At 40.3% G+C, this 14,006-nt stretch overlaps 1 protein-coding gene across 20 annotated transcripts in view; it reads right to left on the bottom strand.

Annotated features, from left to right (window-relative positions):
• Nucleotides 1-14,006, bottom strand: part of LOC117398528 (neurexin-2-like) — a 420,078-nt gene that overhangs the window by 139,971 nt on the left and 266,101 nt on the right. For 2 of the 20 annotated variants that reach the window (XM_059016004.1, XM_059016005.1), the window contains exon 1: nucleotides 6,694-7,934. The exons of 17 other annotated variants lie outside the window; for them this stretch is intronic. In XM_059016004.1, the coding sequence (XP_058871987.1) occupies nucleotides 6,694-7,027 (334 nt within the window). In that variant the 5' untranslated portion in view covers nucleotides 7,028-7,934. Of the gene's footprint in view, nucleotides 1-6,693; nucleotides 7,935-14,006 lie in introns of those variants that run through there. One more of the 20 variants, XM_059016002.1, reaches the window with a different exon arrangement.

Here is a 14,006-nt window from a genome sequence, read left to right as displayed (position 1 = left end):
TCAGCAGTGTTTCTGTGACTATTAGTAGCGTAGAAGTTGTCCATACTTCCAGGTTTATATTTTGTTGCCACTTAAGCAAGACAGCGATTGGCTTTGCCAACACAGCAGGCAAAGCCAGCTTAAGAAGCTCCATTTCAATTTGAATGGTTGAGATATTGGATATGTATTTATTCATATGTCATTCAATCAATTAATCGACTTTGCATGTGAACAGTCGTGTAATCGATTAATTGTTCTGATATGATATCAATTTAGAAAGAAACATAACTTAAATTCAAGTAAAACAAATCACTTAGAAGAACCGAAGTTTGGAGTTATCGAAATTGAAAAATCCTGCGTGCGGTAAAGTCATCCCCTGCATAGAACAATCGAATGTTAAAATCCAACGTGGCTGCCTGTATTATTGTTTGTGATTTATATTAAGATGTTATTACAAGAGACATCTTATTGCAGTTTTGTAGACAGAACTGCGCAGCTTTGCTTTCTGGTCACCCAAAACTGCATCTATTATAAGTCAAGTCCCCATTTGAACCTATTAGCAGAAACCACACTTGTAATTTAACTGGGAGTGAAGATCTCACACCCAGAATGTCAATGACAAAGCATTCAAAACGTTTCAAGCACACCATGTCCTGTATAAAAACATCACGTACGTTAATATTTTGTCTGTTTCGACTGAATGACTTATAACAGGTTTCTAAGTGTTCTCTGGCTACCTCTTATCAATTTGATCAAATCTAATACACTCTGAACATGATTAGAGATAGCGACAGAACACAAATGCAACATGCAATAAGAGAAACTGTACACGCCGCGTATTATAAATACCAAGACAAGGCAATTGAAGGTGTTTCATATTTACCGTTTAATCAATTAATTTGATTAATAAATAAAAAATAAAAAATAAATGTTGATTGATTAAGCCTGATTTTTAAATCCTATTTTAAGTGTGAAAGAAAAATATTTAGTTACAAATACAAATAGAAATGGCAGACAGAAGATGATAGGCTATGTGTGACCGCTGGTGTACTGCTACAGCTTGAAGGAAAGTCAATTAGGTTTGCTTCACAGAACTGGGATATTAAAGCAGTGACTGGCATTCCTAATTAAGACTGCACTTCACATAAAGGCATCTCTGCTTTGTTCTAAACATGGTCCCTTTGGCTTGGCGTTGCTGTGGGGATGGAACCCTTGGAAGGTTTATGCGTTCTTATCGCCGTGACTACGCAGGGTTAGGGAGTGGCCAGGGTTTGCAATGCAGAGACAGCAACTCATTTCTGATTAAAGAGAATTGCAGATGCTCCACTGCCCGACACACCAGGGGAGACTTGGGGTTTGAATTGATGCAGCAAAGTTGCCTCAAACTAGGTCTTCCGGTCTCCTGGAACCAGGTTTCAAGCCGCTGTTCCTGAAAAGGTGGCTTTGTGTTCCCTTAGCGTTACACTTTATTTAAGCATCAATGCTGCATTTGTACACTCAAGATGATAATGCACCCATCCACTGTGACAGAACTGGGTGAAAATAGTTTGAAGATCACAGGATCTTCCATGGCTGTACCTGGATCTCAATCTATTTGTGTGGGATGAAAACGATTTATCATTACGATCCTACACCCCTGCACCAATTGGAATATTAATGACTCCGTTTTTTCCCCCATTTACTATTTCATGTTTTTTTTTCAATCAATCTGAGTGGTACTGTTCGGTTGTTCCTCAAATATTGAGTTACTAGCATTTTACTCTAAATTAGCCATTACCTGACTCTGAGCTGCTTTGAGCTTGTCTGGAGAATCCTAACAGCCAGCACTGAACAGCCGTCCTCATTCCATTCAAATCATGTGACTCTGCCAGCACCACCTTCCTCCGCTGTCTATACAGAGTAGGCGGGGCTAGTTGAACAGTCACACTGTCACATGACTTGAATGAGGAAAGCTGTTCAGTACCTGGCACTTAGGATTCCCCAGACAAGCTCTCAAAGCCAGGAAGATCATTGAGAGTACAAAGGTATCGCTAATCCTGTGCGATTGCTCCTGCTTGCTTCCTTAGCAGCAAGTCAAGTGAATGTGCCAGGAACTTCTATCAACATTAGATTAGAAGCAGGAGTCAAACACATAAAAGATCCATTATAAAAGTCAAAACATAAGAAGCAGTGATGCACCGTTAATTTAAAGTTTGCAGTGCGTGTTCTTTTTTTCCAGCCTGCGTACTGTTAAACTGGCAGATTGCTCAGGGTTACTGAGGCTAAAAATATCCAAATGGAACATTTTACAAAATTACAAACCCCTGCCACTTGTAGCACATGTATTTTTTTTTAAACCATTGGCAACGTACGACTGATTAGTTTGATACTGTATATAAATGGCAATCTTGAGATTTGAATGAGGGAGGCTGTTCAGCACCCGACACTTAGGTTTTGCCAGACAATCTCAAAGCAGCTCAGGTAAAGGCAGATTTAGAGAACAACGATAACTCAATATTGTAGAAACAATCAAAGCGATTCCAAAATGCCATCAAGTAGTAGCAAGCATGTAAAACAGAAATCAAAATCCCCTCAATATTTGTACCATGGGGGGTACGCATGTAATAGGAGTCATTGCAATGCCCTCACTGAGACTGTGAAGTGAGCACGTATGCGTCTCTTGGGTATCCAGTTTATAAGTCTGTTTAAATAGAAACTCCAGGACAGATTGGGTGCACTGTTCCTCATCTCAGTAAATTAGCTGCCTGTGTCAGTCTGTGTTAGTCTGCAGTCAGGTTATTAAGTACAGTACTGTAGAAATAATTTAGTACTGGGAATCTGAGAGCCAGCTAATTCAATACAGTCTAGTATAGATAACTCAGTGCTGTACTGGGGATCTGAGAGCCAGCTAATTCAATACAGTCTAGTATAGAGAACTCAGTGCTGTACTGGGGATCTGAGAGCCAGCTAATTCAATACAGTCTAGTATAGAGAACTCAGTGCTGTACTGGGAATCTGAGAGCCAGCTAATTCAATACAGTCTAGTATAGAGAACTCAGTACTATACTGGGGATCTGAGAGCCATCTAATTCAATACAGTCTAGTATAGAGAACTCAGTGCTGTACTGGGGATCTGAGAGCCAGCTAATTCAATACAGTCTAGTATAGAGAACTCAGTGCTGGGGATCTGAGAGCCAGCTAATTCAATACAGTCTAGTGTAGAGAACTCAGTGCTGTACTGGGGATCTGAGAGCCAGCTAATTCAATACAGTCTAGTATAGAGAACTCAGTGCTGTACTGGGGATCTGAGAGCCAGCTAATTCAATACAGTCTAGTATAGAGAACTCAGTGCTGTACAGGAGATCTGAGAGCTAGCGAATTCAATACAGTCTAGTGTAGAGAACTCAGTGCTGTACTGAGGATCTGAGAGCCAGCTAATTCAATACAGTCTAGTATAGAGAACTCAGTACTGTACTGGGGATCTGAGAGCCAGCTAATTCAATACAGTCTAGTGTAGAGAACTCAGTACTGTACTGGGGATCTGAGAGCCAGCTAATTCAATACAGTCTAGTATAGAGAACAGTACTGAGGCAATACATTTCCCATTGCACAGCATGATAAATAGAACTACTGGAGATCTGAGAGCCAGCGAAATGTACAAAGCACATCGTATGTGTTTAATACAGTTTTGTATCGCTATCTTCATTATTACCACTGCAGGGGAAACAAAACATTAAAAAATAATCGAACAAATAAAAAAAAAATACAAAACCGATCTCAATTATTCCATTAGCTCGCTCTCCGCTTGGCTGGCAGTGTATTGAAAGCCAAAGGCAAAGGGAGAAGGTGGGGGGAGGAGGGAATGCCAGCGTGTTGCCTGAGGCTGCACAGGCGTTACACATCAAGCCTGGAAGGAGCCCTGGTGAGCCTGGACTGGGCACAGATGGCATTAAAAATGGGGGGATGCTGGTCACATCTGCCTAGTGCCAGCCAATAGTGTCTATCTCACAAAGCCCTTCTGGACATGGTACAATTGAAAAATCCCATTACTTTTCCATTATGTTCCTTGTACAATAATACCTAAAGGCTACCTCAGTATAAAGACCACAATTAGAGACACTTTTCTTCCCCTCCGGTTCAATGTTAGGGCAAGGTATTCAACATTAAACCTACGCTCTGTAGAATGGATATGTCATATGTAATGCTAAACCAGCTTGCTGGAAAATATGGTAAACAGAACCACAGTAACCTTTTTTTTTTTTTTTGAACAATTATTTTTATTCATTTTACAATTGGAATGTCCAATTATTATTCAACCTGGCTCACCGCTGCAACCCCCGAACTGATTCGGGAAAGACGAAGACGAGCACTCGCGTCCTCCAAAACGAGTGCCGTCAGCCGTCCGCTTTTTTTTCACTCTGCCATCCCACCGTGCAGCCATATCCAGAACTTACAGAGTTGGAGGACCACACAGTTCTGAATTGCGTACAGGCCGGCCTGCAGGCACCCAGCCAGCCACAGGGGTCGCTGGTGTGTGGTGAGCCAAGGACTCCCCAGCCGACCTAACCCCTACCCGGGCAGCGCTTGGCCAATTGTGCTCCGCCCCCTGGGAACTCCCATCCATGGTTGGCAGTGGCATAGCTTGGATTTGAACCGCGATCTCCAAGCTATAGGGCGCATCCTGCACCCCAGGTGGAGGGCCTTTACTGGATTCGCCACTCGGGAGCCCCAACCACAGTAACCTTGTAAAAGAGGGTAGTTAGCGGTTGGTTGCACTTGAATGGAGTAACAGCTGAATAAGTCATTTCTATTGATAATTAGTAAGATAACAAAAACAAACTGTAGTCACGTATGTTCTGAGCCTGCTATATTATAAATACCGGGCATCGAGACGACACAGACAGAGAAGCCTCTAATACCTCCAGGATCATCGTGGACCATCAGTGAATCAGTCTGAGGGCTGTCTCCAGGAGTTCAGGTAATCCGATCAATTGCCAATCTCTGTTAATACTAGTGGCACATATTGTATCTAAACAATGACGTTCAATGTAGAATACAATGTACTGATAAATGGTAAGTTAAGATTTGAAACATGGGCTGGTCTCATCCTGATGGCGTAACAAAGTAGTTAATTCCATATTTACCTTCATTCATAAACCTTACAGAGCTGTCGTCCCAAAGGTATCAAACATGACATTACTAATTAGACACCCTGTGCATTTAGATTAAAACAATTACACTGTAAAAAAAGCAGGAGATGTGTACCGTTTGCACCAAAAAAAACTGCCAAGTATTAACCAGTTAAAATAACTTGGCTTCATTCTTTGGTATTCATTTTATTCCATAAAATCTTTCAATAGTAAGGCCCTTATTAAGGCCACATTTTGTTGGTCCCTTGACTGCCCTTAATAGTGACCAGGAATGGAACTAAGACTCCTATTGCACAGCAGTTTCACCCATTCCAAGTTTTACTGTGAGCTTGATTAGCCACAGTGCATAGGTAACAAGCTCAGCTATGACTACTGCACTGGATTAGCAGCAGTGAGTATTAATATCATACTGCTGAAATCACATGATATGACTTTTGTATTTCAGAAAGCCAGGCAACATGAATACACTGCACCGTTATCAGCAATGGCAACAGAAAGGCTGCACTACGGATTAAGGGGGAAATACGGTTTTGGAGTATTAGCTTGTAATGGTTTTTCACACTAGGATATCTGCATAGGAAGCACTGCATTGTAGCAACCCAGGTGTGTCTAACAATACAGTGATCTCAAAATAAAATATGCAAACTAAGCACATTCAGCACAGCATAGGAGGGCAAGTTGTATGCTGGGGGTCTGTGAGCCAGCACATTGAATAGATATCTGCTATAGAGAACGCAGTACTGGGGATCTGAAAGCCAGCTAATTCAATACAGTCTAGTATAGAGAACTCAGTACTGTAATGGGGATCTGAGAGACAGCTAATTCAATACAGTCTAGTATAGAGAACTCAGTACTGTACTGGGGAACTGAGAGCCAGCTAATTCAATACAGTCTAGTATAGAGAACTCAGTGCTGTACTGGAGATCTGAGAGCCAGCTAATTCAATACAGTCTAGTATAGAGAACTCAGTACTGTACTGGGGATCTGAGAGACAGCTAATTCAATACAGTCTAGTATAGAGAACTCAGTACTGGGGATCTGAGAGACAGCTAATTCAATACAGTCTAGTATAGAGAACTCAGTACTGTACTGGGGATCTGAGAGACAGCTAATTCAATACAGTCTAGTATAGAGAACTCAGTACTGGGGATCTGAGAGACAGCTAATTCAATACAGTCTAGTATAGAGAACTCAGTGCTGTACTGGGGATCTGAGAGCTAGCTAATTCAATACAGTCTAGTATAGAGAACTCAGTACTGTACTGGGGATCTGAGAGCCTGCTAATTCAATACAGTCTAGTATAGAGAACTCAGTACTGGGGATCTGAGAACCAGCTAATTCAATACAGTCTAGTATAGAAAACTCAGTGCTGTACTGGGGATCTGAGAGCCAGCTAATTCAATACAGTCTAGTATAGAGAACTCAGTACTGGGGATCTGAGAGACAGCTAATTCAATACAGTATTGTATAATCTACCAGTATATCAGAGCCATATTCAATACATTACACAATTAGTCCCCTCACTAAATTCAGAAACAAGTATAGAATATCCAGTGGAAGCACAGGTAGAGAGGCGGGCACTCACCGTGGCCCCCGCGTGTTAGGAAAGGCATTCTGTTGATGGCGATCGGTACAGTCCCATGTTTGTTATGGAAGTGGTGGACGTGATGGGTGGTACTGAGGCTGGAGGAGACTCGAGCTGCATGGGCAACCCCAGGGAATACTAGAACTGCAATAGAGAGGGCTAATCGAAGCCAACTACCCAATCCGGAAAAGCTAGTGCCCAGGTAGCGAGGCATTCTGGGGGCAGTCATGGCAGCAGGGGTTTGGTGGTACCAGCAACGGGCACCGCTGGGCACACGCAGTGCCAGTGTCGCTGGGACCCTTTCTGTGATCCAACAGCAACACGAAGATGTCATTCTGTTTTTTGTTTTTTTTTTAGTTTCCCCCAGTACCCATTTTTCTGGTTTCCACCAAGAATAAAAAAATCAAATCCTTCCCGTAAGTAGACGATCCCGTGAACCAAAGGGGACCCCCCCCCCACGCCCCCCCTCCGCCAGAGAAAAATAGAAAATATAAAAATCCACCTTTCTTCTTCCCCTTTGGAAAAAAGATACTGGGAATTCTGTCAGGAATTAGGTGGACTCGTCCGTATTTATCCCCCACCCCCTTCTGAAAAAATAAAAGATCCAAGGAACTTCTTAAGAAAAAAAAACCTGGAAAAAAAATTAGTCACCGATCCGAATCTGTTTTCCCAAAGATCCTAGATTATATGCTATAATATTTTCAGGGACAGCCTCATTTTTTTCCAGCAGGAAGGAAAAAAAGCAACCAAAAACCAAAACAATACCCAACGAGGCAGCAAATCCCAGTTTTAGATTCCTAAATCGACTCCAATCTTAGGAGGAAAAGCACGCCAAGATCTGCAGCAAAATCAACGGCATCACACACACACACACACACACACACACACACACACACACACACACACACGCGTGCACACAGACAAACACGGACAGAATTTCACATCAACAATGCTTTGCCTTCCAAGAATAAAAGCAAAAAAAAAAAAGCCCTTGTGGTTTATAATTCTGCTCGGGAAATCCAATTCCTATAACGGTCGCAAATCACTGAGTCCCCAAGCCATATAAAAACACACGGATCGCCATTCACAAATGTATATGCAGATATGTTGAAGGCTTCATCTATGATTTTCTCCCGCGTCAAAAAACAGCACAGAAAGACGACACAAGCAAATTAGTCTGTGAATCTCTGCTCCGTTAAAAGCAAGCCTGAGACTGAGAGAGGGAGAGCAGGAGAGCAGGAGAGAGAGAGAGAGAGAGGGGAGGGAGGGAGGGAGGGAGGGAGGGAGGGAGGCATTCACATATAACAGAGACTCTCAGCAACGTTAGGGCTTACACCCTATAAACAGGAGCTTGCTGGCGCTCACTGCGGAGAATAACTGGAAAAAGACTGAGGGGTGGGGCTGAGGGTACTGAGGGTGAAAACCTCAGTTTCTCCACAGCGCAGATCTTTAACAGATCAGGAAATATGATCCACCTGACACCACACAGACACAGCGACACCCTCACCCACCCCCCGCACCAGAAATGGTCCGTCCCTGCCTGAATAATTTAGCTAAAACTAATGAGACCTTTTTTTTCTCTCTCTTGCCTGTACAGTTACACATGTAGTAGGTTTACTCAGCTCTCCTCTCCCCCATTAACATTTATTCAGCCATTCTCTCCCTGATTATTTTGACCACAAGAGAAAAAGAGAGAGAGAGAGAGAGAAAGAAAGAGAAAGAAAGAGAGAGAGAGAGAGAGAGAGAGAGAGAGAGAGAGAGAGAGAGAGAGAGAGAGAGAGAGAGAGAGAGAGATCATATATCTGATTCCTCACAACTGATAGAGATCTCTAGGAGCAGGTTCTGAAAAAATACAGAAACTGAAAAAGGCTACAGCCACTCTTCATTGTGACAATGAGAGGGGAAAAGGCCATTTTTCTTTCCCAGCAATGCTCAGCATATGTTGGTCTATAGATTCAAGGGCACTAAAAAACACCCATACTCAATTCTGCAACCACGTTTTTACCACCAATTAAAGTTTCTACAGCAGGATTATATCAATTACCTAATATGCCTTACCTTTTAATACTTTGTGTGTGTATGAGTTAACATTTTTAAGGGTCTTTAAGAAGGGAATTTTGCATACAAGTGATGACCAGAAATGAAATATTTACTAAGATGTTTCACTTTAACCTTTTAAGGTACAAGGGACATATGTGTCCCTCAAATAAAAAATTATGCTAATGTTCTTAATTTTGCAACGAGGTGCACGGAACAACAGCGTTTAAAATGTACTGACATCTTGGATCTGGTCATTTTCAGTTGTCAGTTTCCTCCACGTGACACTTGAGTCACTCTCAAATGGTATATTTGCAGAACTTGTCTATTGTCTGAGCAATTTCCCTCAGATCATCGTTTCTATGTTATTCTATTTCTAAGTATGTTGTCAAACATCATGAAACTAATATGAAAACATGTTTGAAGATGGCGCATATATTGAACAATTGATGCACAGCATTGTCTCGAAGACAATTTCCAGACGCAGTTTTTTGCTGGAATACTGAGTAAGCATGGTAATCAAGTCTGGAATTCAATTTGCTGTGCAAAGCGAAACCAGAAGGCGCGAAAGCAGTGTTTCTGTGGGAGGCAAATGCTGTCTGACTCACAGTCTCTACAGGATTGAGTCTGGCTATATGGATTGCTCAGCAGTACCAGTTGTTCTAGAACCTTGCTTGTTCTAGAACCCCCTGCTTGTTCTAGAACCCCGCTTGTTCTATCTATTACACAACGATGGCTGTCCTCTTGCAGTGATGTATTACCCCTTTCAAACAGAAAGGAAGCCCTAATTGAAATAGTTTAACAATAATAATAATAATAATAATAATAATAATAATAATAATAATAATAATAATAATAATAATAATAATAATAATAATAATAATAATAATAATAATAATAATAATAATAATAATAATAATGGGCAGCAGTGTGGAGTAGTGGTTAGGGCTCTGGACTCTTGACCGGAGGGTTGTGGGTTCAATCCCCAGTGGGGGACACTGCTGCTGTACCCTTGAGCAAGGTACTTTACCTAGATTGCTCCAGTAAAAACCCAACTGTATAAATGGGTAATTGTATGTAAAAATAATGTGATATCTGTATAATGTGAAATCTTGTAACAATTGTAAGTCGCCCTGGATAAGGGTGTCTGCTAAGAAATAAATAATAATAATAATAACCATGCTGATAATAATGATTAAAATAACAATAATACTTAATTATTATTATTATTATTAAGTGCATATTCCTATTATGTAATCATTATCCCTGAAAGCGTCATGGGTTTACATTATATGTTTGAGAATATGTTTGTATTATAAGATTGCATGCATGCTATTAATAAAATGAATACAATATTTCTACGTCTCCAGTTTTCTTATGCTTTAATACAGTATAGTAATCTGCACAGATTGAATAGAAATTGTATTAATGGGCACTATTGTAATCCAAACAGTACCAAGTCATTTACTTCAAGTTGCTCAGCAAAACAGCTCTATTTGTTAGACAGCTTCTGTTTTTCAATGCCTACTGTGGTCTCTTGCTAAAGTCAACTTTTCATGTCACCACTGTTGTCCTTGACATGATATTAAACGGGTTGGACTGCACTATATAAAATTACGGACGGTCAGCACCTTATATATGGTATTGGTTTCCTAATCGCGTTTAATCAATTGTCCCCACCCTCACTCTCTCCATCTTCATTTCTTATTGATATCTTGTGGAGTTTACAAAACCCGTCAATCAATTTCTTTTCCCACAGATAATTCATTCACCTCCTCCCTTATCGTACACCTACCCATCAATCCATCCACTTGACAGGGTGCTGTTAATCTACCATCCTCTCTCTCTCTCTCTCTCTCTCTCTCTCTCTCTCTCTCTCTCTCTCTCTCTTTTACTCCTGCCCATATGTGAATACAGCTGGCTTTTCCTTCTCCAACAAACAGGCAAAACTGTTACCAACTGGTTACAAAAAGTGTACTCCCTTTGAGTTTCTTCCTACTTGTGTAGTTATCAAAACCAATTCAGAGGCACTAAACATGAGTTCCTCTAAAGATATTTTAGTATGCAGCATGAACGGTGAGTCACATGTTACATTCGGTACACAGCGACCTCAGAGTCTAGTGTCTAATCCCAGGGCTTAAACCAAAGAGCTATGAAGACAGGTTAAGGGAATGTATTTAGCCTAGAACAAAAAAGAAATAGATGGGACTTGATTGAATTTTCTAGACAAGAGAAGCTGACAAACCAAAGCTTTAAATGCAGCACAGAAACTAGGGCAAAGTTCAAAAGTGGATACAGACTTAGACAGAGGAAAGGAGACGCTTCTTCATTCAGAGAGAGGCGAGGGGATGGAATGGGTCACCTAGTCATGTTCTGGATGCTGAATCACTGGGATCCTTTAAGAACCATCTTTGGTTTTGAGATCAATCAGCTTCTAGGAACCGGGTGAGCACAGAAGGGCTCACCCGGCCTCTTGTGTGTTTTTGTATAATGTCATGTTTTTTCTATCAATACAAAACGCAGGGATGGAAATAAGATTGCATAGCAGTTTCGTCCATTCCAGATTTTCATGCGTGCGTGATTAGCGTGATTAGCCACGGTGTACAAGTGAGCTCAGGTGTGTCTTATTAAACTCATAGTAAAACCAGGAATGGATCAAGCTGCTATGCAATGGGAGTCGTGTTTCCAGTTGTACCAGCTGCACTGAGAGGTGATTCTAAAAGCTCTATTGAAGCCACAGTGGAGCTTTAAACATCTTAAAAAATCACAAGAACAGCTACTAACAATTCAATTTCTGTACCATATGCTGTGTCTAAGGAAATGATACCTCTTTCACACGGTAACACTTTCCACTCTATTTTTATGACAAAATGCGCTATCAGCTACAGCTACTGTCCTGTACGTGTTTGCCATTTTATAGCAACAGCAAGAAAAGGTGTTTTCAATCATGTTATACTTTACAATGATTATGTCACGTTCTTAGATTGTATTAATAGAACATCCTTGCTTTAATCCCATAGCACAGAGATCACAATTAAGCCTTACGGGGGAGAAGGGACATATGTGTCCTATAACAGTGTGGAGTAATGGTTAGGGCTCTGGACTCTTGACCGGAGGGTTGTGGGTTCAATCCCAGGTGGGGGACACTGCTGCTGTACCCTTGAGCAAGGTACTTTACCTAGATTGCTCCAGTAAAAACCCAACTGTATAAATGGGGAATTGTATGTAAAAATAATGTGATATCTTGTAACAGTTGTAAGTCGCCCTGGATAAGGGTGTCTGCTAAGAAATAAATAATAATAATAATAAATAAAATTAATGTTAACTTTCTTATTTTTGCAGTGAGGTGCAAGGAACACGTTGGATCTGGTCATCCAAATTGTCAGCTTCCCTCCTCGTGATGCTTGAGTCACTTTCTAATGTACAGTAGAACAGAGTCAGGCACACCTTGGGAATGGTTTTAATAAATGTCTACCCCAGCTTTCTACACCCTCAATCTGATAAATAAAGGACACAGCACAGTAATGCAATACACTGGTTCAAAAGTCTTTAAAATGGTACTATAAATGGAAAAGTTACTATCGAAATCATAACTGTGGAAAAAAATACAGATTTTAAAACGTCCAGGAAAATCAGGGTTAACGTTGTGCTCGTTTGGATTTTATTTTAAACAGAATCCATTCACGCAGATCGATCAGTCATTCAGCCTACTTTATTCACATAGATGTTTGGAATAAGAATGCCTCTATAAAGGTGTTGGTAATACATAGCTGAGATAAAGTGGTATTATTTTGTATCTATACGCACTACTCTAAGTGTGATATTGCTCACATTAAAATATAATTCCCTGATTTGAATTAAAGAATTTCCATTCTCTAGTTTTTTAGCAATGCTATCCAGATCGACTAGATTTTGAACTCTGACTGCTCCCAGCACAGTAAAACAGATGTCAGGACTGCCCAGTCCCTGACCACATTCCGGCGCCTCCTTAAGACTCACCTCTTCAAACAGCACCTGTAGAACTCCTCTGCTGTATCCTGGGACACTATCACCCTTCATTTAAATGTGCTTTATTTTGCTCTTATCTGCCCCCTATTTTACTGCATTTAATCCTGTACTTCAGAATATTGTAATCTGTCAAGTGTTTCACCTGTAGTATTTTGTACTTAATCATATCCTGATGTAACTATCACTATTTAATCATATCCTGATGTAACTATCACTATTATCTGCTGTATTATTGAATTGTGGTTTGTCACACTTGAACAAAAATTATTGTATTTCTTGCTCTTATTGTATGACTTGTATTGTAACACTTGAATGTATTTGTATTTGCTTGCGATTGTAAGTCGCCCTGGATAAGGGCGTCTGCTAAGAAATAAATAATAATAATAATAATAAAACGTTTATTAAGCTATCCAAATGACTTACAATCTGTATGTTGTTTCTAGTTCCTACACATACAAGTGTTCATTAAATCCAGCTTTTCATGTTAATCCCTGATTGAGTTAGATAATGCATCTATTAAAGAATATTCATTCCTATTAAATGTAGAAGTCAATTGAGAAGGCAGGAAGCTTTAACTTAACCTCTTTTAGAATTGCATGACCCAAAGAAGATGGTTTCATGTATTGTTTTCATTCAGTTACTTATAAAATGCTATTGCAGCATTTAAAAGCGACGAGATAAAGAAGATTTAATATTGTAAAGGAGATTCAATGACATAGACACAAGTATTGACATTGTATGTTAATTGTTATCTCAGCTGAGTTATTATTATTATTGTTATTATTATTATTATTATTGATAATAATAGTAATGTCTTTATTTAAAAATACGTCTTAAAATGTCTTAAAATATCTTTAAAAAAATAATTATAAATTTAATATTAAAACAAGTTGGGGCAATAACCCACTAGCGGGACGTGATAGTCAGATCTAAACATTAAATTACCCCATCCCCCCACAATGCACCCCTCTCCCCCCCAGAGTAATATATTGAAAAGCTACGAAAATCTTCTAGACTGCGTCCGGAGTTTACCAATGCCCCCAGAGACTGCCACCTGATGCTCTGAGAGCAATTTCAAAAATCCGGTGTTTGTGTATCTGAAATGCGTAGTAATGGTATCAATACACCACGTATAACACAGACCTGCTGTGCTAAGTTCCTGGGAACAGGTGCTGCAACAGTGGAGAGATTTCTCCCTTCGATGCCTGGCTTTTCACTCAGAGACAAAGCGGTTCTCCAGGGACTATCAGACCAATCCTACAAATAAC

Source organism: Acipenser ruthenus, chromosome 51 (genome assembly GCF_902713425.1).
Source record: "Acipenser ruthenus chromosome 51, fAciRut3.2 maternal haplotype, whole genome shotgun sequence".
NCBI lineage: Eukaryota > Metazoa > Chordata > Actinopteri > Acipenseriformes > Acipenseridae > Acipenser > Acipenser ruthenus.
Note: the sequence above shows the minus strand (reverse complement) of the source record. Positions and strands in the feature narration are given on the sequence as shown.